The sequence below is a fragment of the Muntiacus reevesi genome, chromosome 2 (genome assembly GCF_963930625.1).
Source record: "Muntiacus reevesi chromosome 2, mMunRee1.1, whole genome shotgun sequence".
Classification (NCBI taxonomy): Eukaryota; Metazoa; Chordata; class Mammalia; order Artiodactyla; family Cervidae; genus Muntiacus; species Muntiacus reevesi.
This window is the reverse complement of record NC_089250.1, coordinates 53,506,512-53,531,675: the sequence shown is the minus strand read 5'-3', so window position 1 is coordinate 53,531,675 and position 25,164 is coordinate 53,506,512. Positions and strand designations below refer to the sequence as shown.

The 25,164-nt window shown below is 58.0% G+C and overlaps 2 protein-coding genes across 5 annotated transcripts; one reads left to right on the top strand and one right to left on the bottom strand.

Moving 5' to 3' along the window:
* The first annotated feature begins 211 nt into the window (after positions 1–211).
* On the top strand, positions 212–7,008 carry MTG2 (mitochondrial ribosome associated GTPase 2). 4 transcript variants are annotated; one of them, XM_065921665.1, is made up of 7 exons: positions 212–305; positions 1,660–1,868; positions 3,590–3,737; positions 4,372–4,487; positions 5,140–5,358; positions 5,522–5,660; positions 6,383–7,008. In XM_065921665.1, exons 2-7 carry the CDS (start codon positions 1,665–1,667, stop codon positions 6,775–6,777), a joined length of 1,221 nt encoding a protein of 406 aa, XP_065777737.1. In that variant the 5' UTR covers positions 212–305; positions 1,660–1,664; the 3' UTR covers positions 6,778–7,008. The 4 variants fall into 4 exon arrangements, with proteins under 4 accessions (XP_065777737.1, XP_065777739.1, XP_065777736.1 ...); XM_065921667.1 differs by lacking the exon at positions 212–305 and adding an exon at positions 354–509; XM_065921664.1 differs by lacking the exon at positions 212–305 and adding an exon at positions 354–528.
* A 10,122-nt stretch (positions 7,009–17,130) lies between these two features.
* Positions 17,131–20,563, bottom strand: HRH3 (histamine receptor H3). Its single transcript, XM_065919691.1, has 3 exons — positions 20,308–20,563; positions 19,109–19,275; positions 17,131–18,060 (listed from the first exon to the last, which is right to left on the bottom strand). Exons 1-3 carry the CDS (start codon positions 20,561–20,563, stop codon positions 17,131–17,133), a joined length of 1,353 nt encoding a protein of 450 aa, XP_065775763.1.
* Between the last annotated feature and the right edge of the window lie 4,601 nt (positions 20,564–25,164).

The window sequence follows — 25,164 nt, the reverse complement described above, 5'->3', positions numbered from 1 at the left end:
TGTTTTATGCCTTTGGTGTGATTAATAAACCGGCTCTTCGAGAACCGACCTGAAGACTGAGTTTCCGTGAGGTGATGGGGAGCCGGAAGTCGCGGTGGGAGAGGGTTGCCCGGCCCGGGATCTCGGAGTCCCGGGTTTCAAAGGAAACGCCTGCCCACTCGCTGGAAACCCTCGTCGACTCCGTCCGGACGCCCGTAGCCCCCTCCCCCTCCCGCACATGCGCGCTGGGGAACCCTGCGCAGGCGGGGCCAGTCCCGGAAGTGATCCCTGGAGGCGGCACCGGAAGTGACGTACCCACCGGGGTGGTGAGTGTGGGTAGCGTCCGGGTACTCGTGGGAGAGGGTAGGGGGCGGGCGTGGGACCGAGCGCGCGCCCTCGAGTCCCCGGTCTGGACTGCCTGCTTCCGTTCAGCTCGCGTGGGCGCGCTCCGGGAGCCCGGAGATGCCCTCGGGCCGAGGTCCTCGCCGGTGTTGTTCTGTACTTGCGGTGGCGCGGTCGTACGGAACAGTGTGAGCGTGAACACACGTGGTAAACAGTTCTGCAGAAGCAGCGTCTTGCTCTGAGGGCAGCTCGGGGCAGGCTGGACTTCCCAGACTTGTCCTGATCGGGCACCCCGGTCCGTCCTGCTCGCAGGCCTGTCAGTAGGGGGCTTCCTTCTTTGGAGGAGCCTTCTCGAGACACCAGCGGAAAGGAGAACACGCTTTTAAAATAGTTCTCAGGCAGATAGATTCTAGCAGAAGAAACGTGTCCAGAGTTAAGGAACACGATATTGATTCTTTTAAAATTACCCTTGCCTAGTTGCACTGGACGGGGGTCGCGTGTGTGTCCCGCATTTGAAGAACACTGCTGTGAATCACTGGTGCAGCGAGGACACTATGTGACGTGGGCAAATGACAGCCTCTCTTGAGTCTCAGCCTCCACTGCTTTAAAATGGGCGTACAAAATGTAGGGGTCCAAAATCCTGGCACAGTCTCTTGAGGACAATTTAAGGAGGGTGTAAAGGCCCCCATTTGAAGGGGAGCATTCAGGGAAACAGCAGAGTTGGTGTTTTTATCTGGAGCTGGTGACAGTGGAGTTGCTTTGGCTCCTGGACACCCGCAGGGTAAGGAGAAGGACCAGGACAGAGGAGCGTAGACCTTGGCTGGCGGTGCAGCCTCAGTATCAGTATCCAGCTCTTCTGCTACTCTGTCCAGTCTCTGCCCAACAGCAAGGCCAGGAAGGTGGTCCTGCAGGGTATTCTCTTGAAACAGCAGGGTGGGAAAAGAGTCTCAAAAAGCAAATGGGAAAAATCCAGCATATAGTGTTACCCCTCATAGGGTTGTAAGAAACAAATGGGTTTGTTGTGGGGGGTGATTTTGGCCTCGAGACTTACGGGCTCTCAGTTCCCCGGCCACAAGGTGAACCTAGGCTTCTGGCAGTAGGAGCCCAAAATTCTAACCACTAGGCTTCCAGGCAACTCCTTCTAAGTGGCATATGGGCTAAGAGGGCCTGACTCGGGTGGAAAATGGCGAGTGAGGTGAGAACTTCTTTCGTGGGCTCATTTATTTCAGAAACCTACATCAGGATTTTTCTGGCCCAAGCGCCCACACTTCTTTAGTTTCAATTTCATGTTCAGGTTTAAACCAGCTGTCTTATTTTGCCGGTTTGCCTTTTGTTAAGGAGTCATGATACCTTCGAGGCTTTTCTCAGCGAGACCCCAGGCGGTGTTGGAGGGTGTGGGGTGCTGGACGCTGGCAGCCCGCATGGTCCCTGGGCCCAGCCGCCTTCTTCTGCTGCGCACTTCTCCCAGGCTGCTCTCAGTCAGCTGTGCAGACTGCAACAAACACCAGGAACCCCCCAGGAAGCAGCCACTCTCGGAGAAAAAACTGGTGAGACTTCTAGAAACCCTGAAGGGATTTGCCTCCAGTTTCCTCATTGGAAGTCACAGGGTGTTGTTTTGAGCTCCCATTACCTTGTCTTCATTTATCCTTGAAAATGAGGACATGAGATGAAGGCCTGTGGATACCAAGTACTGTGCTGGCCAAAACTGTGGCAGCCCCAAGGTGGTACCCAGTGTACTAGAAGTGATGACCCTTCTGGGTGTTCTCTCCCTTCACCCGGAGGGTGCCCAGACCCCTGTATCACTAGCCTGTGTGTCTGAGATAAGTGTTATATATTCTTAAATCCGTGGAGAAGGGAACGGCTACCCACTCCAGTATTCTTGCCTGGAGAATTCCATGGACAGGAGAGCCTGGCAGGCTATAGTTCATGGGGTCACAGAGAGTCAGACACAACTGTGTGACTAACACTTTCACTTTTCACTTTCATATTCTTAAATATGTGTGAATAGTTCTTAATTTATATCATTGGAGGGGGACGCATAGACGTTTAGTTTTATAGTTCTCAAAGTCTCACACTTTTTTGTTCTTCTATTTATCAAAACCTATTTAAAATATGAATGATCTTTAATCAAAGTGAAGAACTTACATGTTTAAGACCACTTTGTTTTCTCCTAAGTAGGGGGTTCCACATGAGGCTCATTAGGGCAGAGAGTACTTCCTGTGAAAAACTACTTTGGCAGTCAGCAAGTGTACTCAGATATATCAGGTTTTCATTGGTTATGCCTCCTCCCTAGAATGTAAACATTGACTCTGAGTTTTATCTTCTGTACAGTGCTCATCAGTTGTGCTTTTTTCCCATCAGGTTGCTTTCCATCATGTTCAGAATTATGCATTGTGTTTTTGAATAGTCATTCATGGTTTTTCCATGTGGTGGTGCCAGAGCATCTTAACATATTGGTGTGTTTTCCTTTTTTAAAAAAAGATCTGCTTATGGAAATGCAGATGCCTTGGTCCCCACGGATGGGCTGTGTGGGCGGCCACGTCTGCTTGTGCACTCCTGTGGGAAGCAGACAGGCTTCTTGGGACAGGGCAGCTAGGCTGGGGTGGTAGCCCCAACCTGCACCCTGGCACCTCGGGCAGCTGGACATCTTGTGCGAGTGAACATTTATTAAACATGAGCCTGGTTGGTTAGTTAGTCTAATTTTTTAGGTCAGTTGTAGCTCCCTTAGGAACCTGGAGAAGAACTTGCTCACAGATTAGAGCTCTGTTTGCATCACCACGTTTAAAAATGTGGACCTACTCAGTTGGCCAGAGAAGACGTCTGGTCTCAGCGGGAAGCCTGGCAGTGGCCCAGGGAGTGTCCCTCTCAGTGTCTCGTGCTGAGGAACAGAAACTTCATTAGTCAAGGTCTGTTATTTCAGTAGTGTGTTTCTATTTGAAAAAAATCTAGGAAGACGTTTTATTTAAGGAGTGTCTCCTATGCTGTGCTGTATTTAGGTTGTTAGTGTCGCATTTGTTTCTGGGGTGTGTTTTCCACGCTGACCACTCTTTACATCTGCGTCCTGGATTTCCATTTGCCTATAAATAGCAGTGACTTCTGGGAACCCTTTCTTATATTTTGCATTTTAGGTGAGATTAGCAATGTTAGTATCATTAGCATCTAATTTTAAAGCTCTCCCTAGGTAGAAAAAGTACCTTTCAAATGGCTGCTTGGTCCTTGCAAGGACTGCGGAGTTAATACCAACCAGGGCACCCTGTGCTCTCTGCAGAAACGGCATTTTGTGGATCATCGCCGAGTGCTTGTCCGAGGGGGACGCGGAGGCAATGGGGTGAGCTGCTTTCACAGCGAACCCCGGAAGGAGTTTGGAGGCCCTGACGGCGGTGATGGAGGCAACGGGGGCCATGTCATCCTGAGAGGCAGGTGCCCTTGGGCAGCTGGGGGAGTTCACTGTGTCTGCCATCTCTGGATGGGGAGTTTGCACCTTCTTGCCCTAACAGGAATTTGAATTCAAAACCGATGGGTGGGCATCATTTTATTAAATTATGTGGATGTTCACATTTAGATATTTCACTCCAAACCGACTTTCAAACCAACTTTGATGGTTTGTTGTTTTTTTAACATTTCAGGAACATAAAGACTATCAGGGAATCTAACATTCTGGTACCATATGTCCAAGGGTTAAATCTGTTTACTGTTACTATCTCAGTCAAGTGCTGAAAGGGTGTTGATCACCCCTACACGCATGGAGCACAAAGGCCTAGCTAACTAGTCCACTTGAAGTTAGTAGCCATTCACAACATAATAATAAAGTACAGCTATTTTCAAACTCACAATGATATTATGGGTAGTTGTGAATTTTTTGGAAACTGTAGTAACTTTTAAAAGAAATTAAGAATTTAGCTTTTTCAAAAAGTCTCATTGCTTGTTTGGTAACTTTTGCCATAACTTCATCCCATCTGCATTCTTAATCTGAACAAGAGAAACTTGATGAAATGAGACAGGTCTGCCTTTAACACAGAGGGCGGTGACGCTTCCCGCTTTGACTTCCAGTTGACCAGCATGTCAAGTCTCTGTCCTCTGTCCTCTCGCGGTACCAGGGGTTTGACGGCGAGGATGGCGGCAGGAAGAACTGCTTTGGGCGGAATGGCTCCATCCTCTATATTCGGGTAGGCCAGGCACAGAGTCCCCTGTCCACCCTGTGGGCCGTTGGGTTCCCAGGTCCTGCGAGGGGTCCAGAGGGGCCCGTCTTCCATGGAACAACCCCAGACGGGGACTCTGTTGATTTCTTTTTTTTTTTTTTGGCCGATTTCATACCATGTGCATCTGTGACCTGTTCACAGTCACGAGACGATTCTGTCTTCCAGCGAGGGGACCCAGAGGTCCGCAGTCCCTATCTGCAGCCCCGCAAGCCTCCCCTGCCCTACCCCCCTGGGGCATCTCCATGTGAGCAGTGGGTTCATGCCCTCAGCATCGCTCTCATTGGCAGATGCTCTGCTCACCCTGATGCTACAGAAGTGCTACTGGGAGAAGCCATTGTGCAGCCTGCCCCGCAGACCCCTGAGGGCCCTCCTCCCTCTGGGAGCTTGGAAGTACCCCCTTCACTTCAGTTCAGTTCAGTTGCTCAGTCGTGTCGGACTCTTTGCAACCCCATGAATCGCAGCACGCCAGGCCTCCCTGTCCATCACCAACTCCCGGAGTTTACTCAAACTCATGTCCATCAAGTCGGTGATGCCATCCAGCCATCTCATCCTCTGTCGTCCCCTTCTCCTCCTGCCCCCAATCCCTCCCAGCCCCTAAAAGCGCTTTGTTGTGTTTCAGGTCCCCGTGGGCACTTTGGTGAAGGAGGGAAGTGAAGTCCTGGCTGACCTCTCGCGCCCAGGAGACGAGTTCATTGCAGCAGTGGGCGGGTCAGGGGGAAAGGGTAACCGCTTCTTCCTGGCTAACGACAACCGTGCGCCCACGACTTGCACCCCTGGACAGCCAGGCCAGGAGCGCGTCCTCTTCCTGGAGCTCAAGACAGTGGCACACGCTGGACTGGTGGGTGTCTGTGCATCGTGGTGGCCGGGCAACCCGCTTTCTCCTGTCAGATCCTCTTGGCTTCATCAGGAGCCCTGCTCTTGCTTGTCCCCTCTTCCCCACCTGAGACTCCTGACCGCAGCCAGTTACAGACTCTGTGGTGATAGTCTTCACTGTCTTCCAGGTTGGATTCCCCAATGCAGGGAAGTCCTCGCTTCTCCGGGCCATTTCAAATGCAAGGCCTGCTGTGGCCTCCTACCCATTCACGACCCTGAACCCCCACGTGGGGATTGTTCACTACGAGGACCACCAGCAGATAGCAGGTAGGACCTCTCAGAGGAGTGGGTGATGGTGGAGTTCAGAGCCATGCTTATGTAACTTACATGCATACTTGTTTTTCTTCATTTAAAAATTATAGTTCTTTATCAAAATCGGTTTAGATTTGCTTCCCACCCCCTCCCCCAGGCATCTGTTAGTGGCAGTTCGGGAATTTGAGTTTAAATTTCAAACCTGAGGAAATTACTCCTTTTCACCGCCTCTATTCTTCTCTTCCATCTACGGGGAATTCGGCAGCATCAGTCATGTGGACTACATGTGATTTTAAAAGCTTTTCCTGTACCATTTTGAGAGGAGAAAACTTTTTCCAGAAGATAATGTACCCATTAAAAATAGTAAGCCTGCTGGCAACGTGGTTTGTATAGCACTTTATATTTGCAGAGGGCTCTATCATAATTTCTATCGGTAATCAAATTATTAATAGATTACAGGAAGCCGTTTTCCCCATTTTTGAATCACTTTTGAAGCCAGAGAGATTGGAATGTGTTAAGTAGTTCTTATTAGACTGATCTGTCGTCATGCCAGTCACCCAAATATTTCAAAGCATTAGCAAGACTGGAAGCTGCATTGCCTCAGATGGAATCGGCCTGGTGAATCAGCAAGGCGGAAAATTGAACGACTTCACTCATGAGATATTCTTTGGAAGGAAAGTCTCAGTGCTCAGAGGCCCCGGACTCCCCTCCTGACTGACTGCTTGTCTCCTCCACAGTGGCTGACATCCCCGGCATCATCCGGGGTACCCACCAAAACCGGGGCCTGGGCCTGGCCTTCCTCAGGCACATCGAGCGCTGCCCCTTCCTCCTCTTCCTGGTAGACCTCTCGGTGCCAGAGCCCTGGACTCAGCTGGACGACCTGAGGTATGAGCTGGAGCAATACGACGAAGGCCTGTCCAAGAGACCCTACGCCGTCGTGGCAAACAAGATCGACCTCCCGCAGGCCAGGGCCCGGCTGCCCCAGCTGCAGGCCCGCCTGGGCCAGGAGGCCATCGCCCTTTCGGCGGCCACCGGGGAAAACCTGGAGGAGCTGCTGCTGCGTCTGAAGGAACTGCACGACCGCCACGTGGCCACCGAGCTGGAGCGTGGCCGCCAGCCGCTGCGGTGGTAGCAGAGAAGGCAGCACCTGGCAGGCCAGCTGTGACTGGAGATGAGGAAGGAACCCCAAGGAATCAGGAGGCCTTGGTGCAGGGGCCTCCTGCCAACCTGGGGCTCCCAGCCAACACACCCCCTGCCCCGGGACAGGACCCCTTGGGCAGCGGACACTCCTGCCCCCGCCAGTCTGTCCCCAGTGCTTCCATGCCTGCCTGTGTGTGAGTGACGCGCTGCAATGGGCTCATCTGTATTAATTGGCCCCTAATTATTAATAGCAGGGACTACATGCTAGTTGACGTCACCAGATGGGCACGTGGACAGGAGCCAGCGTCAGCAGCGCTGACTCGTAGGTGGTGGCAGCTGAGGCAGAGGTGGGCCTCTGATGCCACAGCTGTTGACACCCTTTCACAGGAATGCTCCGTCTGCTGCGTGGGGGGGGGGGGGGGAAGCATTTACAGGTGCCCAGCTGTGAAGGAACAGGGACTCAGTGAGGGTGACGTCCGCCCTGTCATCCCAGACGGTGCTGTGCTGTGTGGAAGCTGAGCTTCACGACTGAATGCTTCCAATATCCGACCTGGGCCTCGCGGTGGGTTATTAACTTCAGTCTGCAGGCAGGGTGTCGGCAGCCTGAGCCCCTGGATGGTCAGAGACAGGTCTGTATTTCTAGGTGTCACTGGGAGCTGTACCCACACCTCAGGGTCCCCCAACTGCAAATGCCCTAATGAAGACAAGCCCATGCATTGAGCAAGGTGGTCTTAAACTTCTGTTTTCCCTGCTAAAGTCTGATTCCCCTGACGTGTCCCTGAGGGGTGAGGGGGGGCAGGGGAACAGGCCCTCTGGGAGTTGCCCTCAGGGTCTCAAGGCATCTGAGCCTCTGGATCACTCAGACCCGTGTTGTTTCTGCATGATGGGGGCTGGGTAGACCTCAAACAATAAGCCAGCGCCTCAGCTTTCAGGAGCAATTCTGTTTTGATCTGACATCAAATCTGCAACAAGAACAAGAGTTCTTTACCCGAAGCTTTATTTTAATGTCTTGTAATTTCAGAGGTCCTTGTGTTCTGGAAACCAGAGATGGATTTTGCATCTATTTGTTCTCTCAGGCCACCACAAAGAGTAAAGCCAGGTCTGAGTAGTGTTTAATTATCAACGGCCTTTCATCTTGCTCACAGGGCCCCTGCCACGCTCACTCTTCAGAGGCAGAGACGCTCAAGATGCCCATGTGACTGACCCGCCAGGGGCCCCACTGCAGGGGCGGGGGCTCATCCAGTTCTCGCTGTGTCCCCCAGAGCCTCAGGACCTGACCCTCAGGGGTATCAATACATTTGTGGAATGAGCAAGTGTGTGGTGGCAGACATCCAGTGCATTTGGGTTGCTTTTAAAGACATTAAAAGACCAGGTGGACACCAAGCCAGAGCCCCCGTCCCAGCTCCCCCAGACCTGCCTCTTCTGGCCATTTTGCTGAGTGATCTGCTCTGAAGTCTGAGCAGCTCCAACTACCTTGATCAGCCTGGAGCATCACCTGTTGATCTCTGGCCCCGAACGGGGACTTTTGCTTTCTCACGCTTACTCCCTGTTCCCTCTCTGGATCTGCCTCGGGCCATCAGGGTGTGGGCTGTGGGGCCCTGGGTTTTCCCTCGGCTTTCTCCCTCCTCCGGGTGGTGTCTGTTCGATGTCATCCCTCCCCACTGGTTCCATCTCCCCGGAGCTCAGCCACCAGCCTCCCCTGAGGTCTTCTCTCCACTTCCTCAGCCTTCTGTTCCCCCACGGATGACAGTGGGCTCAGCGCCTCCTGGGCCAGGGTGGCTGCCGCCTCCCTGTTCTCTTCTCCCTTGTTTTACTCTGAATTCATCTGCAAAGACCCTGTTTCCAAATTGGGTCATATTGTGAGTTTCCAACTGATGTGAATTTGGGGTCCTCTTCAGCCCCGTCAGCACCCTGTTTCATACCCAGCTGACGCCCCCTCATCGCCCCAGGCAGCAGCCTACGCGGCCCCATCCTTGCATGCACAGATCCTTGCCCCACCCCTACTTGGCGACCCTCTCCTGTGCCTGGCCTGACTCCCCCTGGCCCCTGGGCCCCCTGCCCCACCACTCCAGTTGTTTCCTTGCAACATCAGGGACCCTTCAGTAAGGATCCTCTGGGAAACCAGGCTTCCGAGCTGCCAATGCCCTTCCTCAGACACGCTATGAGTGCCCCCCAGCTGGTGGCCCCCCAACCATCTGATCAAAGTCAGCCTCACCTACATGGCCATACCCTGGGCCGTGCTGGCCTGTCTCAGGCATGTGGCCCCTGGTATATTAATCAGCCGCCACATGGCTCTTTGAGACACAGCTCACTGGTTTGCATTGCATCCCAGGGCCAGGACACTAGAAGCAGAACAGACTTGCTAGGCCCATAGTAGTTTGGGTAAAACATACATGTGTGTGGGGATACACACCAGTGTGTTTGCAGATGGGGTGGGGGGAGGCATTCAAAGGTCACGGAGAGGCGGGCACCAACCCTGAGGGTTCTGTCCAGACGGGTTAGTGGTGGTCAGGCTTGGGGGTGGAGAGGTGACCGTGGCTCTGAAAGCATGTGAGGTGCCTGGTCATGTCATCACGTGACGAAGTCGCACAGAACATGAGGTTTGATGGGTGGACTCAGAGTCTGGGAAGGCGAGAAAGTTCTGGAGGTGGATATTGGGGATGGTTTCCCGACTGTGAGTGTGCCTAAGGCCACTGAGCTGTGCACTTAAAATGGCTAGGGTGAGTTTTACATATATTTGACCACAGTAAACAACACAAAACAAAGCACATGCACTTGTGTGCACACATGCAGTTACATGCACACACGTGCAGGTGAGCAAGCGCTAAGCACTGCTGACACCATCGATCTCATTGCAGGGTGGCTCTAATGCTCAGGCCCACCATGGCCAGGGTGTCTCCTCTCGTGAAAGGGCAACAGGGCAGACGGAGCAGTGGGGACACACAGGCCTTGGGTGGAGCCAGAACTGCCTATAGGAGTGTAAGTACCCAAAGAGGGGCATCTGGAGGGGTCTCTGTCTTGCAAACCTTTAATTCTCTGGAGAAAAAAAAATTTTTCCTTGTCAGAAGTAGCCAGGCACCAGTGGGTCCATGTTTTTCCAGAGCCAGGAGATGTCTCCACTTTCTGCTATGGTCTTGGAATGGAGGTGGGGGTGAGGGGTAGGCTTTTAGCCTCACTGTGGTCTGGATGGGCTGCCCAGCCCATGAAACCCACTACACTTGGCACTGGGATATCGCAGGCACTGGGATATGCCTGTCACCCACCCCTATTGCCTGGTTTTATCATCTATATACCTGGGACGCATCTATAAGGTCCAGCAGAGTAGGGGTGCCCGTGGTCTGGCCTGGGGTCTTAAAACTTGCTCATTTCAGCCCCACCCTGGATACACAGCCCCTTCCCCATGTGGGATCTTCTAGGACCCATGGCCAAGGACAGAGCAAGCCTTGGAGTCTAGAGGGCCATGCCCCCAAGATGCTAGCATACCGTCCCTGGCCAAGCCCAGGGGTTCGGGCCACAGGCAGCCACCGGCCATTCACCCTCCCAGCCCCAGGCCCTTCCCATAGCTTCCAAAGAGCTGGATGGATCCTCAGAGCTCAGCCCCTCCCCCACATTGTCCATGAACACAGGGAGGGTCACCACCTTGGGGAGATTTGAATTTCAGACTTGCAACAAAGAATGCGGTACTTAGCCACCAGATTATTTGTTGTGACTCTGAAATCCAGGTTGCACTGAGCTCCTGCGTTTTATCTGATGGCGGACGTGAAGGGGTGAAGCAGGGGGAGGTTGTGCAAACACTTCCCTATTGTCACTGGCCCTGGAGGGAGGGCTTTGGAACCGAGCCACCTGGAGGAGAGGCTCCACCCCACCGGGGTCCTGCCTTCTTCCCGTCCCTGGAGGGGCAGAGGACCCACCCCAATGGCCCATGCCAGGGCAGCACCAAGTGCTTACCTTCAGCCGGCTGCCCCCTGGTGTCCTTGGGTGGCCCAGCAGTAGTGACCCCCTCCCTCAGATGGTGGCGCTGGCCCACATGGCTGCTTTCCCCTGATGAGGTCGGGCCAGCCGGCTCAGCAGGACCATAGAGGGCTGTCTGCAGTCCATAGCTGATTAGATGGCCTCCGGGGAGCACCCAGCCCTGGTCCCAGGAATCCCGTGTGGCCCGCAGAGCTGCTGACCCAGCATGGGGGTTCCATCCAGGAGCTCGGACTGAGGGATATTGACTTCCATCAATGATCTGGGATCCTCAGTGACATGGGCTTCCACCACGGGAGCTCAGGACAGTGTGCGGACACCATCCTCGGCCCTCCCCCACCTGGGGTGTCTCGCAGTCTGAAACACTTGGGTTAGAATTTGACTCCTTTCGATTCAAAGACGGCCCTCTGTTAAAGTGCACGTCTCCCCTCTCTGGAGTAGTCAGCCCATCACACTTTAGCATGAATTAATAGGTTTGAGGAGCTGGGATGAGGGGCAGACAATTCCCTGGCAGAGCAGAGCCTCGACTGACACAGGAAGCCCTGGACCTTGAAGGGCATCAGGGAGGGGCCAGCAAGGAATAGTCCACCCACCTGCCCACCCCCGTGGCTACTCGAGAATCTGGGGTTCTGCCAAACTGGGGCCCAGGGTAGAGGGCAGTCCAGTCCCTATCCTATACCTCTGCTCAGAACCAGGGCTTGCTGAGCTCTTTGAGGACTGTCCAGCATTTAAAGCAGAGCGTTTACAGATCACCCAGTTTGACGTGTTTGAATTTGGAAGCCGGTGACTCTGGAATGTCACAGATGCATTTTTAGCCCGGCGCTACCACCCCCTCCTCCCTTTGCTCCAAACCCTCCTTCCCCCTCCCTTCTCTCCTGTCTTTCTTCTTTCTCTTTTGAAGGATATTTTTGTGCCCCTCTGAGATTTGTGTCTGACAAGCTTCACAGCAAGGCACCTCCTCTGGACACAGAGCCTGCCACCCTGGGGGCCGGACGCTAGGTGCTGTGTGGGGTGCCCTGTTTAGTGGAGAGGGAATCTAAGCCAAGGCAGAGTGCCTGGTGACCTGTGGATGGGAAGGATGTCACAGACCAAAAGCCTGGCATCCTGCCCTTTCTTCCTTAGAGCCGGTATGTTACACTTAACATCCCAACAGTCATTATTTCCTACTAACAATCATGACATTTTTGAATCACTTTGTTATACACCTGAAACTAACACAACATTGTAAATCAACTGTTGTGTTGTGTGCTTAGTCATGTCCGACTCTTTGTGACCCTAGGGACTGCAGCCCACCAGGCTCCTCTGACTATGGAATTCTCCAGGCAGAAATACTGGAGTGAGTTACCATTTCCTCCTCCAGAGTATCTTCCCAACCCAGGGATCGAACTCTTGTCTTTTGGGTCTCCTGAATTGGCAGATGAGTTCTTTACCAACTGCGCCACCTGCGAAGCCCACAATCATCACAAACAACTAATTTTTATTTACTAAATGATTAACTCACTTCCCCATTTTTTATTAAAGACAGAGCCCTCTCATGAGCAGGAATGTTTCCTTCCCCTCCCCCACCCCAAGACAGAGGGATGCCAAGCTGGGCCATCACATTACAAAATGTTATTTTGTGCCGGCTTTAGGAAAAGAGGGGTATTTGGTGACTCATGAAACCAAAAGGTGCTAGCTTCAGGCCAGGCTGGATCCAGGCGCTCAGAGAGCAGCAGGTGGAAGCCATCTGCCAGCTCTCAGTCTGGCTCTCCTCTGCCTTGGCTGCACCAGGTGCTTCCTCCATGGAGAGGCCTCTAGAGAACAGTGTTGGAGGCCACCAGGCCAGCAACCCCAGATGCAGGGGAGCATCGGCCTCCTGGGGACCCCCAAAGTCCCAGGACAGCTGCTATCTGGCCACACTGGGGATGTGCACTGCCCCAACTTTCCCCTGGTGGTTCTTACCAGCCACACCTGGGACTCACAGCCATCCTGGAGCCCAGGGACGGTGTCAGCCCCTGGACCCACTGGAGTGAAAGGGGGATGGTTCCCAAAGGAAAAGCAGGAGCTGCTGCCACCAGAAGAAGGTATTGGGCTTGGGCAGCGAGAGGCCTTGGGCTTGCTCAGGAGCGTCTGTGTTTCCAGGTGCCCAGAGTAGGGCTCGGGAGAGGAAGAGAAGGTGGGAGAGGGCAGGGTGTCCCCTTAGCCTTCTGGTGGGGCAGCCCCCTGCCCTGGCCTCAGTTTCCCCTGAAGCACATTTTCCACATGACCTGGGTGGTTGGGTCCAGGTTCCTCCACCCTCCTCCCTACCTCTCCCTTCTCTCTCCCACTTTCTTGGCTCCAAAAGGGCAACTTCTTCCAGCTCCTGTGCACCACACACAGAACATAGAGCAGGCGCCACTGTGTGCTTTGGGTTAAGATCAGCACAGTCAAGTTCATTCCCAAGGCTCATGGGAGCCCTTCCCAGACGCACCACCAGGCAGGTCTCCCACTGTACTCGTCATCCAGGGACGCAGGTGAGTCCCAGGAGGACACAGTGGGGTGGGGGACCCGCTCACACCCCACATCCCCCGTGGTGCCCCAAGGGACCCAGAAAATGGGAAGATGGAGTCCTGGCCGCTACTGGCTGCTGAGTGTGGGATATGAGCTCCCAGCCTCCAGGCCCCCAACTGTCAGGGCCTGCTGAGTGTAGAGCTGAGCCACCCCTCTCTGTGGGGAGTCCCTGAGGACACAGGCTCCAATAAATGTTGGTGGAAAGGTTCCTGCACCCCCTGAGCCCAGCCACGAGTGTCAGGATGGGAGGTGGAGGCAGGGGCTAGATAGGGTGGGTCTCCCCATGGCTCAGACCTCCAGAAGCCCTGCCAGCTGATCCCAGGCTTCTCCCATCATGACCCTGATGCCCCAAAGGACTGCTGAGTAATTTAGCATTTTGTAGAAGGATGGGAGCTGCCTGCCAGTGTCCTGGGAACTTCACCCCAGGGTGGGAAGGACCCACACCCAGCAGTTGCACAGAGCCAGTTCCTAGGGAGCTCTCCCAGAGCCAGCACCACAGTGGGAGGGGTGACCAGACAGATGGAGCCAGTGCCAGCCCCGGGAGGGGGGACCCTGGAGACCTGTTGGCCCTGAGCCCTGCTTCCCTGAAGGCCAACATCTGGCCCTGAGGGGAGCCAGGTCACCCATGAGTGCCCAGGGCAGAACCCTGCCTCAGGCCTTTGCCCAGTTCTTCAGCTGTGTGCCTCTGCCTCTGCCAGTCTCTGCACTTGTCCTCCCAAATCCCCCAGGTACCCACTATTAGGGCTGGGCTGACACAGGCAGGCCACCCTGACTGCGCGCCATCCTAGGGCCTCAGGCTCACTCTCTGGTGGCCTCGTTGTCCTCAGAAGCAAGGCCACCCTCCTCATCTCTGCCTCCAGGCCCTGTAGCATCACTGCTGTCCATCTGGGTCCCTTTCACTTACATGCCCTTCTTTCAGCCCATGGGCTCAAACCCCCATTAGGGTCAGTGGAGGTTTGTGGAATGAAGGAATGAAACAACAGCTCTGCAGACAGGCTCCCTGTCCACATGGCTGATGAGTCAGGCACCCCCTCCTCTTGGTCCCCCCAACCCCGTCTTCCACCCCCGTGGGAACGGCCCTGCTTATGGGCCAGTTGTTTGTCTACCTGCCTCCCACCAGCCCATGGCCGGCTCAGAGCCCAGCACACAGTAGGTGTTCAGTAAACAGCAGCTGCTGATGTGGGTGGCACCCACGGGGGTGGCAGCTCCTGCCTCTGGGCTTTGTCTCTGCTCCCAGCAGTGGATCCGCGGAGAAAGGCCCCCTTGGCGGGTTTGTTTGTGGCAGGACACGACCCAATAGACTCTGTGTCTTTCTTCTCTCCTCCTCCACCCCTGCAAGGGAGCTTGGGGAGCTGCAGTTGCCAGAGATTGAAGGCAAAATTGCTTGAAAGCCTGCACTTTTATCCTCCAATTTGTAGCCATTTAGCAGGGCCGGGCTGAGGGGCAGCGCGGGCTCTGGCTGTGCGGGCAGCACAGAGGCGCCCACTGCTGCAGAGAATGGGTTCTTTGTCCTTCTCCAGACAGCTCTGGGCTGTGAGATGACGCCCACAGACCGGGGGCCAGGCGGGTCTGCAGGGCCGCAGGGAAAGTCAGTGGCCAGCCTCACCCCAGGGCCCAGAGCTGCGAGGGCTTCCCCAAGCTCCAGCCATAGGCAGTGGGTGGCCTCTGCCGATCCTGCCTCACTTCCCTGCTCCCAGTGCTCAGCTCCCGACAGTGCCCAGGCCCAAAGTGGACCCGAGGCTTGGCCCTCCCTTGGGCCACTAACAAGGCTGTTGCCCTGCCTGGAGCAGAGGGGTCTCTCTGGTTGGCGGAGATCATGGAGGGAAAGGGGGACCAGTTTGGTGAAAAAAATGTTTGGAAGAGGAAGGTTGTGGGTTTTAAACATTGTGAATAGCTGCGCCCCTGCTGTAGTGGGAGTCAGCACTGTCTGGACCTCACTGCTGGATTTGGGAGCCACGGCACCCAGCCATAAAGCACTGAGGCCGCCCGAGTGTCTCTCAGCCAGAGGAAGAGAGGATGTGGTCAGGACTGTGGATGCTGTGCCGGCACAGCAAGCAGTGTCCGTGAAGTCAGGGCAGGGAGGGTCCTCGTGGCTGGAACGGAGGGGAAACTTCCTGGAGGCAGTGGCATCTGACCCACCCATGTTTATGTCACCCCTAGGTTGGGATGGTCTTGCCCTCTTTCCAAGTGGACTCTGGGCAGTTGGGCCAGTGTCTGCCCCTCTGTGGAGCCCAATGGACTCAGGCTCACCCAGCACCATCCTCCTCATCTCCTTCTCCCTGTCCCCATCCATCACACTCGGTCCCGCCTCCAGGCCGTGGCCAGGAAGCCACACTGCCAGAGGTGCCTCCCCACCTTGGGCTGTCATCCTCTTGAGCTTGGCTCCAGCCCCCCACACCCCTGAAAGCTCCCCATGGCTGAGAACAGTGAGAACCCCTGTCCTGGGGCGGGCAGGCTGCAGCAGGTGGGAGCTGTGCCGTGTATTTTCAAACCTGAAGTGAGAGGGAGTGGCGGGTGGGGCGCTGCTGGGGCGCCATGTCCCTTACTGGGGTTAAACCCTCGTGTGACTGCCGGCTCTTCTTCTCTTCCATCACAATGCCCCCTCCCTCGCTTGAAGAGACACTGCGGCCAGGCGGAGGGGCAGGCCTGCATCTCACGCCCGCCTGGGTGCTCCTGTGTCCCCGTGGGTTCCAACTGATGCTCGGCCACCCCCATGAAGTCCTCAGGAATCAGCACCAATAAAAAAATACACTTTACTGTGTGGACTTCAGGGTCTGCAGGGGCAGCACGGCAGGTGTGTGGGGAGCAAAGCATGCAGCGCGCCAGCCAGTGCACGGGATGCAGCGAAGCGGCCTCTCTGCTGGGCTTGGCCCCTGGCCGCTGGGCTCCTCTGACTGCCCTGAGAGGACTCTCAGGGCTCGGCTGTTTCCCTCTCCCCAACCAGGAAACTCTGGTTGAGCAGATGGAGCGGGAGGGGCAGCCTTCTGGACAATCAGGCGTTCGGGTCTCCGGCCACCCTCAGAACCTCCAGTCGGGGCCCAGTACCTGAGCTGGGGGCGGGGTGGGCAGAGCAGCTGGCTCGGCTCAGCCAGAAGCGGCACACAAGGAAGGAGGGCGTGGGAGCCCACACCTGTCAATCCAGCCCCGAGCGCCTCAGCAATTTTGTCTCTTTTGATTAAACATCTAGGGAACATCGAGTTCATGGACGTGTTTTCTTCTTCTCCGTCTTCCTGAAACACTCAGAATGGAGACGCAGAGACCTGCTGCGAGCAAGATTCCTGGGGAGCGCCTGGCACTTTGGGAGCAGATAAAGTTGGAGGGAGAAGGGATGAAGGACCGGGTCTGGCCTCAAGCAGGGGATGGACAGCAGCAAAGCCAGCAGCCAGGGCTTGTCTGGAACAGGGCAGGTGTGCAGGCATGTGCAGGTGTGTGTGCGTGCAGGGGCCGAGCGCTGGCCCCAGAGGCCTGGAGCACACGCCAAGCACTCGCTTTGGGAAGAACACTGAGCAGTAACTGTGAGAAGCAAGGACGTGACCAGCCATCACACTGTCCGTGGGGGTGGACAGAATACTGGGAGCCCTGGGTTGTCCCTCCTGGGCTACAGCAGGACTTGGGTGGCATCATCCTGCCTCACGCAGCAGGGGCCCTTCTAGCCGCCCACCAAGCTGCCTCCACTGCCAGCGGATGGTCTGAGAGGCTGCCATGGCATTTAGGGTGGGCCAGAGACAAGGCAGAGCACACGCCTGCAGGGCGGCCAGGTGGACGTGAAGGCCCAACTGCCCAGGAACCCAGGGCCTCGAGGGTGTGGCAGTGGCCTCAAGCATCCCGGGTGCCATGGAAGGCCAGCTCACTTCCAGCAGTGCTCCAGGGAGCTGTGGGGCTGGATCTTGAGCTTCTGGGGGCAGAGCAGCTTGGTGAAGGCCCGGCGGAAGCTATAGTGGCACAGCGGGTAGAGGACGGGGTTGACGGCCGAGTTGGCCCACAGCAGCCAAAAGGACGTCTCGTACCAGTAGTCGGGGATGCAGTGGCCGTGGCAGGCAGCCCGAATGATCATCAGGAGAGTGTAGGGGGCCCAGCAGAGCCCAAAGATGCTCACGATGACGGCCAGCGACTTGGCCACCTTCTTGTCCCGTGAGAGCCGGAAGCGCTGGGTGATGCTCTGGGATACCATCTTCATGCGCTTCTCCAGGGACGCCGAGGATGCGGACGGCTTGGAGCCGCGCTTGAGTGAGCGAGGCCTCTCGGTGCCTCTTGAGGAGCTGCCGGAGCTGGAGGTGGGCGAGGCCGCGGCACCCCCACCACTACCACCCCCGAGGGCCACCTCCCCGGCCTCAGGGCCCGGGGTCACCTCGCTGACCCCCACCCCGTACCTGTGCAGCGGCACGGCCTCCCCACACCCTTTCTGCCAGCATCCCCAGCAGCTGGGTGCGGCAGGCGGTGGAGAGGGCTGGGCCTCGGGTGGAAGCTCGGTGGTGGCCGCCTCGCGCACTCCATCCAGCCGGACACGGGTGCGCCTCTGGATGTTCAGGTAGATGCTGAGGTTGAAGAAGGTGACGCTGAGGAAAGGGGTGAAGAACTCAAGGGTGGAGGCCGTGATGAGGAAGTACCAGTTGTAGAAGAACTCGGCGTAGCAGTGGCCCTCGGGGATGGAGCTGCCACCAGACAGGTACTCCCAACTGAGGATGGCAGGTCCATAGAGCAGGAAGGCCAGCACCCACACCAGCACCATCTTCTGCACCGCCCGCCGCGTGTCACCCTGCTGGGCCCGGTAAGAGACCTGCAGTGGGACACGCTGGGTCAGGAGGCAAGGGGACTGAGTCCAGGGCACAGTGCCGCCCAGGGCTCCGGGCAGCCTCCAGGCCTCTGTGCAGGGCCCTCCTCGGCAAAGATGCCTTCCCTTCTCCTCCATGAACCCCCGGTAGGATGAGGTCTGTGACTCTCCCATGGGCTCAGAACCGCCCCTCAGAATCCTAATTTTGTGCCAGGCTGCCTGTCAGCCATCCCCCCGCCAGCTGTGCACTCCCCAGGAGTCACGTCACTGTCCAGTCCTTGGAGGACCCGCTGTGTGCCCTGCTCTGTGCCCGGCACCTTTGATATCATCTCATTTAATCTTCACAACTGCTCCACCCTGGTTCCCACATTCTTGATGGTTCAGGTCAGGCAGGGAAGACCCCAGGTGGAGGGGCTGCACGGGCAGAGCTGGCTCCAAACCCATGCTCTCTGCACCCTGACCCACTGCTTCCCTAGACCAGGACACACACAGCCCCAGCAGAGGGAGCCTGGTAGAGCCGTCAGAGGAGACGGCACCAGACTGACCTCTGCTGCAGTGCTGTTGCCAGCCGTGTGCCTGTGCGATTCCGACACGGGAAGTGTAGGCAGTCCAGGGTCCCTGAGTGTGGCCACCCACACCCAGGGCAGCTCGTGGAGCCTGTCTTTCTGAGGCACACACCCCCGCGGGGAGGTTCCACCTGGGGCCCTTGGCCCCAGATAGTCCCTTAGTTCCAGGGACTTTGGACATGCTCCAGGGTGGAGGCTGGAGTGATCCCCTCTTTCAGGTCTAGACGGCCCCTTCTGCCCAAACCCAGACCCTTTCTGCCAGCATCCCCAGCAGCTGGGTACGGCAGGCGGTGGAGAGGGCTGGGCCTCGGGCAGCAGATGGCTAATGAGCAGGCAGGTGGTTACAGAATGCCTGAGGTGAGCAGACCCCAAGCCCACCCAGCACCGCCCATTCAGAAGTGGCCATACCCCCTGCCTGGTGGGTCTCCTGGCCGCCTCTGGCCACCCTGCCCCCTGGGAGCGAACATGGGCACCCATCCCAGACTCACGGCTCGGGTGACCGACAGGAAGCGGTCATAGCTGATGAGCACGATATTGAAGACAGAGGAGGTGCAGAGCAGGTAGTCCACCACCAACCACAGCTTGCAGAGGCCCCGGCCGAAGGGCCAGCGACCGGTCAGCACGTAGGGCACATAGAGTGGGATGCAGAATGCCCCTGTGGGAGAGGAGGGCCATGGCTGGGCAGGGCCCTGGGGTCAGACCCCCCACAGCTGGGAGAAAAGCAGGACCTGGGGTCACATAATGGGCCCCTTTCTGGGACCAGCAATCCCCCCTCCGCCTCCTTCCTAGGCATGCTCTGAGCCCTGCACCTGGCCTCCAACCCTTGCCCCACTCCCAGCCCCACTGTGTTCCTGGACTTGGAAGCAGGATAAAGCTCCAGCGGTAGGGCCCACTGGGCACAAGAAGACCCAAAGCGTCATTCCTGGCCTTTCGCTAGTCCTCCCAGCGCCTGAAGGAAGGAAGGAGAATTTCTTTCCTCTCCGCCCCGCTGCACCCCAGCTCCTATCCTGGCCTTTGGATAGCTCCTCCTCATCGGCTCAGAAGCCGAGAAAACATTTCTCCGGACTCAAAGGGCACTTCACTGCTGCCACGCGGGCGGCTCCCACCGCCAAGCCCCGCTCTGAGCAGCTGGCAGACGCTCCTCTCAGCCCCAACAGGTGTCTGGCGCTCCGGCCCCCTCCTTGCGCCCCGCCCCGCCCCCCCCGCCCCCCCCGCAACCGGCAGCAGCGCACGGACACGTGAGAGCGCGCGCTTCAGAGCATGTCCCCAGCCCTCCCTTCCCCGCGGCCTCCTCCCCCAACACGGCTTTAAAAATCTCCCTTCCACGTCCCCTCCCCCCAGCCTCCCCCCAGCACCCTCCCCGCGTCCTGAGTCCGCTGCAGCCTTTGTTTGGCTACGGCGCAGGAGCCCGCGCTGCACCGTGGCCGCAGCGCCTTGCGCCTTGCTGAGCGCCCACTTGCTCGGACCCCTTCCCCGGGGACGTCCTTCCCCAGCCCGAGTCCCGCGGCCCGAGAGGCAAGGAACTTCTCCTGTGCCCACCTCCCCAAAGTCCTGGACACCCCTTACTCAGGCCTGGCTCCCTAGCGGGGTGTGTCCCCGAGAAAAAGCACCCTAGGTCCACGTTCCAGCCCCCGCTGACCCGACCCAGCTGGGCGCCCCTGACTCGGGCGGGGGCTGGGGGCTTTACCCACGAGGAAGTCGGAGATGGCGAGGTTGAGCAGAAAGAAGTTGTTTTGCGTGCGGAGGCTCGAATCCGCCACGAAGGCGAGCATGACCAGCGCGTTGCCCAGCACCGTGGCCACGATGAGCAGCGCCATGAGCGCCGCCAGCACCGCGGTCCAGGCGGCGGAGAAGCCGCGCGCCCCGCCCGCCGCCGCCGCCGCCGCCTCGCCCGCCAGCGCCCCCGACGCGTTCAGCGGCCCGTCGGGCGGTGAGCGCTCCATGGCCCCGCCGGCTCACGCGGCGCCGGAGCGCGGGGCAGGGTGCGGACCGCCGGCCGGGCGGCCAGGAGGGGCCCCGGTCCTGGAGCCTGGTCTTTGCGGGCTCTCGGCCCGGCCGGGTTCCCCGTTGGATGCCGGGCGCATGGTCCGCGGGCGCCGAGATCGGGGCTGGGGCGGGCCGCGCCCAGGGGGCCCGGCCCGCAACCTGAGCCGAACCGGGCCAGCGGCACGACCGCTGCAGCCTGAGCGGACCCGGGGCGGAGCTGGAGCCCGAGCCGCTGCCTGAGCGTCCGTGCGCCCGGAGTGCCGAGCGCAGCGGAGTGAGCCCCGCGCCCAGCCTGCGGCCCCCCGCGCCCCGCTCAGCGCCCCCGCCATTGGCTGCCGCCCTCGCCCCGCCCCCGCCCCGCCCGGCGCCGGCAGCACCACGGACAGCGCCGCGTGCCCGCCGGGCCGCCGGAGCCCCAGCCCAAGTGCGCACGCCGGCTGGCTAAGAGCCTGGCACGGCGGGCGCCCGAGCTGGGGGCTCGCCTGCGGTCAGCCGCCCGCGCACACAGGAGCCAGTCTCTGGGCCGCTTGACATGCCCCGTGCCCTCCGTCCCAGTGACCCCTGGCTGGCTCTCATCGGGATCTGGGGCGCCTAAGGGGGTCCGGAGTTGGGGTGAGGGGAAACTCCTGCATCCGCGCTCAGGGGAACTTGCCCCCAAGGGACCCCCTCCTCGTTTCACCCTTCGAGCAAGCAGGACTCGGAGAAAGGAATCTCCCAAGGAGAAAAGATGGGAGGGGTCTAGAGAGCCGGTGCCCTGGTCAGGGGTTCGCTCCAACCCCCATATGCGTGGGACTCTGGGTCTCACTCTCCCTTGGGCAGGACCCAGGGCAGGGTCCAGGGTGACCTGCAAGGCGCAGACAGATGTGGAGTTACATAAGGGAAGATGGGGAACCAGCGAACCCAGCCGGGAAGGGAGCGTGCCCATCCTGAGCTCAGGGGGCCGTAGGCTGGGGGAAAGCGCCCGTCGGCCTGGCACCCAGTCTCGGGGTCCCCCCGGTGGACAGCGCAGTCGGGAGGTCGCTGCTGCGGGGACAGACGAGGTCACTGCCCTCCCGGCGCAGCTAAGGCGGCGCGCTGCGTTAGCGCCTGCGGGAGGGGCTGGGGGGAGAGCGGCAGGAGGGAGCGCCCCCTCCCCCAGGCATAAGCGCTCGGATAGACTGGGTCAAGGACGAGACACACACAGCGAGACAGACAGACACGCCCGTAGGCAGACACACAGACACCCACAGACCAGGGAAACAGTCACCCAGCGTCAGGCTGGGGACCCACGAACGGCAGTTAGACACACACACATCAGACAGCAGACAGCGAGGGAGCACAGCCCGAGGGAGAGGGAAGCAGCGACTCCGCTCAGTCGCCAGCGGCGCACATCCGCGGAAGCCTCAGAACAGAAGGGCGCGTCTGCGCATGGGGGTAGGGACGGGAGGCTGGGGGAGGGGCTGCAGAGGGACCCCAAGTGCTGGCACACACGGGCACCCCCACGTTTACATCAGCTTCCTGATCAAGCTGGGACATATTCCTCCTCTAGCCCTGAGGTGCTTTAGAAACTTTGGGGAATGAGGGGTGCTGGGCTCCCTGTCCTCCTTCCCCAGGGCTAACTGCAGGGAGGAGACCCTAGCCCCTCACCCCAGTCCCAGAGGATGCGTGATGATTCTATGACTTCTTGCAGCTTGCGCTGGGGGAGAGCTGTTGAGACTCCAGCTCACCACCTGGCACCCAAGCCCTCTCTCAATACCTCCCCACTACCAGCAGTCTTGCTCCTCTTTTTTTTTTAAGTCTTGCTCCTCTTACAGGCTCCCTCAGCTCCCCCTGACTGCACCCCAACTTGCATGGTGCACCAGGCTGTCCCAGGAGCAAGCTGATGGGTAGACAAGCCGAGGCAGAGAGCTCATGGAGTGGGCAGCCAGGCGCTCCCGCGGTCCAAGCCTTCCTGCATCACCGGTGCTGGGTGAGGGCCTCGCATCCCTGTGCTCAGCCGTGGCCATCCCAGGGCTGGCTCTGGCCAGTCGTGCTTCGTGGGCACGCCCGCACCCCTTCCCCGGGTCTCCAGAGATGGAGTTGGATGGGGTTTTGGAGAGGGGCTCTAGCCCTTTCCTCACTGGCTGGGAGCCTGTTCCCCAGCCTCAGCTGCTGTCCTGGGTGGAGGGCTGAGTCGGGGGGTGTCTGAGCGGAGGGCAACCCCTTTACAGGCTAAGTCAGGCTCCATGTGGCGTCCGTGTTCTCCAGCTTTCCCTGGTGGTCTCACACCACAGCAGCTGGAGCAGGGATGTGATGGGGGGAGGTGGACTCAGCTCAGGGGACCTGGGGCACTGGGGACCCAGCTGTGTGCCTTGGGGGAGTTACTCAGAGTGTGGAGACCTGGAATGGAAGCCATCAGAAGAAGGAAAGCCACAGCTGGCCCAGAGGTTTGAGGGAGGCAATGGCTGTGGGCGGCGAGCGCCCCCTATCGGCACATGCACTCATGACCTCATGAGGCCCCGCGTTCACCCTACAAGGTGATAGGACCAGTAGCCTGTACGGAGCCCAGGAAGCCACCAGCCCAAGTCACAAAAGGACAGGGGCCCTTCTCTTGAGGGCCACACTCCTGGCCCAGTCCTGAGATCAAGGCCTCTGAGGTCACCAAAGGTACCAACTCTTGGGGCCTTGACTTTGGGTGGACGGGAACCTAGAGTCCTCTGTGCTGGGCCCAACTTGGCCAAGGCAATTAGAATTAGGGATGAATGAGGCAGGACCCCATGTGGCTGCCTACAGAGCCTCCTGCCTTGAGATCTCTGTCCCAAGGAGGGGTATTCAAACCCCAGGATGGCAAGAAACCTCCCCCCCCAAGACACCGGGAAAGGCTGGCTGAGGGTAGGAAACATAAGCCCCTCTTCTCAGCTCACCAGGACATCCTCGGAGATTATGGCCTGCAGCTTGAGTTTCTCCATTTATCAAAACAGCCAGCATTTGGGATTCAAAATGTCCAGTCCAACAAGGAAGCAATGTCGTGACCATATAAGCCCTAGATTAGAGAAATCAGGCCCCCTGCAAGCCCTCACAGAGGAGAGGCCTGTTCACTAACTGACTGATTCATTCATTCATCCACCCAACAAGGTTTAATTGAAAGTGAAAGTGTTAGTCACTCCAACGTGTCAGACTCTTTGTGATCCCATGGACTGTAGCCCACCAGGCTTCTCTGTCCATGGAATTCTCCATGCAAGAATACGGGAGTGGGTTGCCATTTCCTTCTCCATGAAAGTTGCTCAGTCATGTCTGACACTTTGCGACCCCTCATGGAATTCTCCAGGCAAGAATACTTGAGTGGGTAGCTGTTCCCTTCTCCAGGAGATCTTCCCAACCCAGGAATTGAACCCGGGTCTCCTGCATCACAGGCAGATTCTTTACCAGCTGAGCCACCGAGGAAGCCCAAGCTTTACTGAGCTCCTACTAAATATCAGGGAACTTCCCTGATGGCTCAGTGGTAAAGAATCCACCTGCTGATGCAGGAGATGCAGGAGACGTGGGTTTGATCCCTCAGTTGAAGATCCCCCAGGAGAAGGAAATGGCAACCCACTCCAGTATTCTTGCCTGAAGAATCTCATGGACAAAGGAGCCTGGCGGGCTACAGTCCATAGGGTTGCAAAGAGTCAGACACGACTGAGTGACTAAACATCAACAGAATATCAGTGTATCAAGCATTCTGATGCAGGGAGGCAAGCGTAACACAGGAGTTAAGCAATGAGCGTGTCAGATAGCCGTGCACTCCAGGGAGAGAAAAGACCCCAGGCAGGGGTGGAGGGTGCCAGGACAGGGGGTTTGGGGGCCACCACTGCCTCCCTGGCATTTTGAGCCCCTTGGACCCAGGGATCAATGGTCAAGAGGAGGGCTTTCAGTTCTGTTAGGGCTAATTAGCCCCAGTCTGCAAGGGGAGGTGGCGCTGCTGGTACACAGAGTGGCCAGGACATATGCGGGATCAGGGCTCTCCTGGCACTGTGGTAACTCTCACAGGAAGGCCTCTGAGACCTGCAGAGGTGACAGCAAGGAGCATGTGGACTGGTGAGCGGAGGTTGGAGGGGCTGAGCACCAGCTGAGGCCCCGAGACCAGCCGCAGCACAGGGCTGTCTGCCTCCCCACCACCGCACAGAGCTGAGCTGCTCAGAGGCCCATCCACAGGGATGTTGCTGAAAGAAGGGCAGGTGATGCCCCCACCCAGACCAGCCTCTTTTCGGGCATCTCCCCAGTGGCCGTGGTGCAGACTTCTGTGTGTCTGCTCTGAGGCTCACTGTGCTGGCCGTCCCGCGCTGTCCCCGGACAGCGGCTCTGCTTCCAGCTGCCCCACTGGAAGACCTTTCTCCACGGGACCGCCTGCCCTGGGCTGGTGCCCACAGAGCCTTGCCTTGCTGTGTGGTGACACAGCCCACTAATGAGAAATAATGAGGACAGCGGAGCCGCCAGCGACCCGCTGCGGGCAACTGTCCTGCTCTCCAGCCAGGGCGCATTTGCCAGGGTGCTTGTCAGCACTCTGGGGCCGAGTGCTGTGACTCCTCTTCACTTTCACTCATTCTGCAGAAGCTCATCT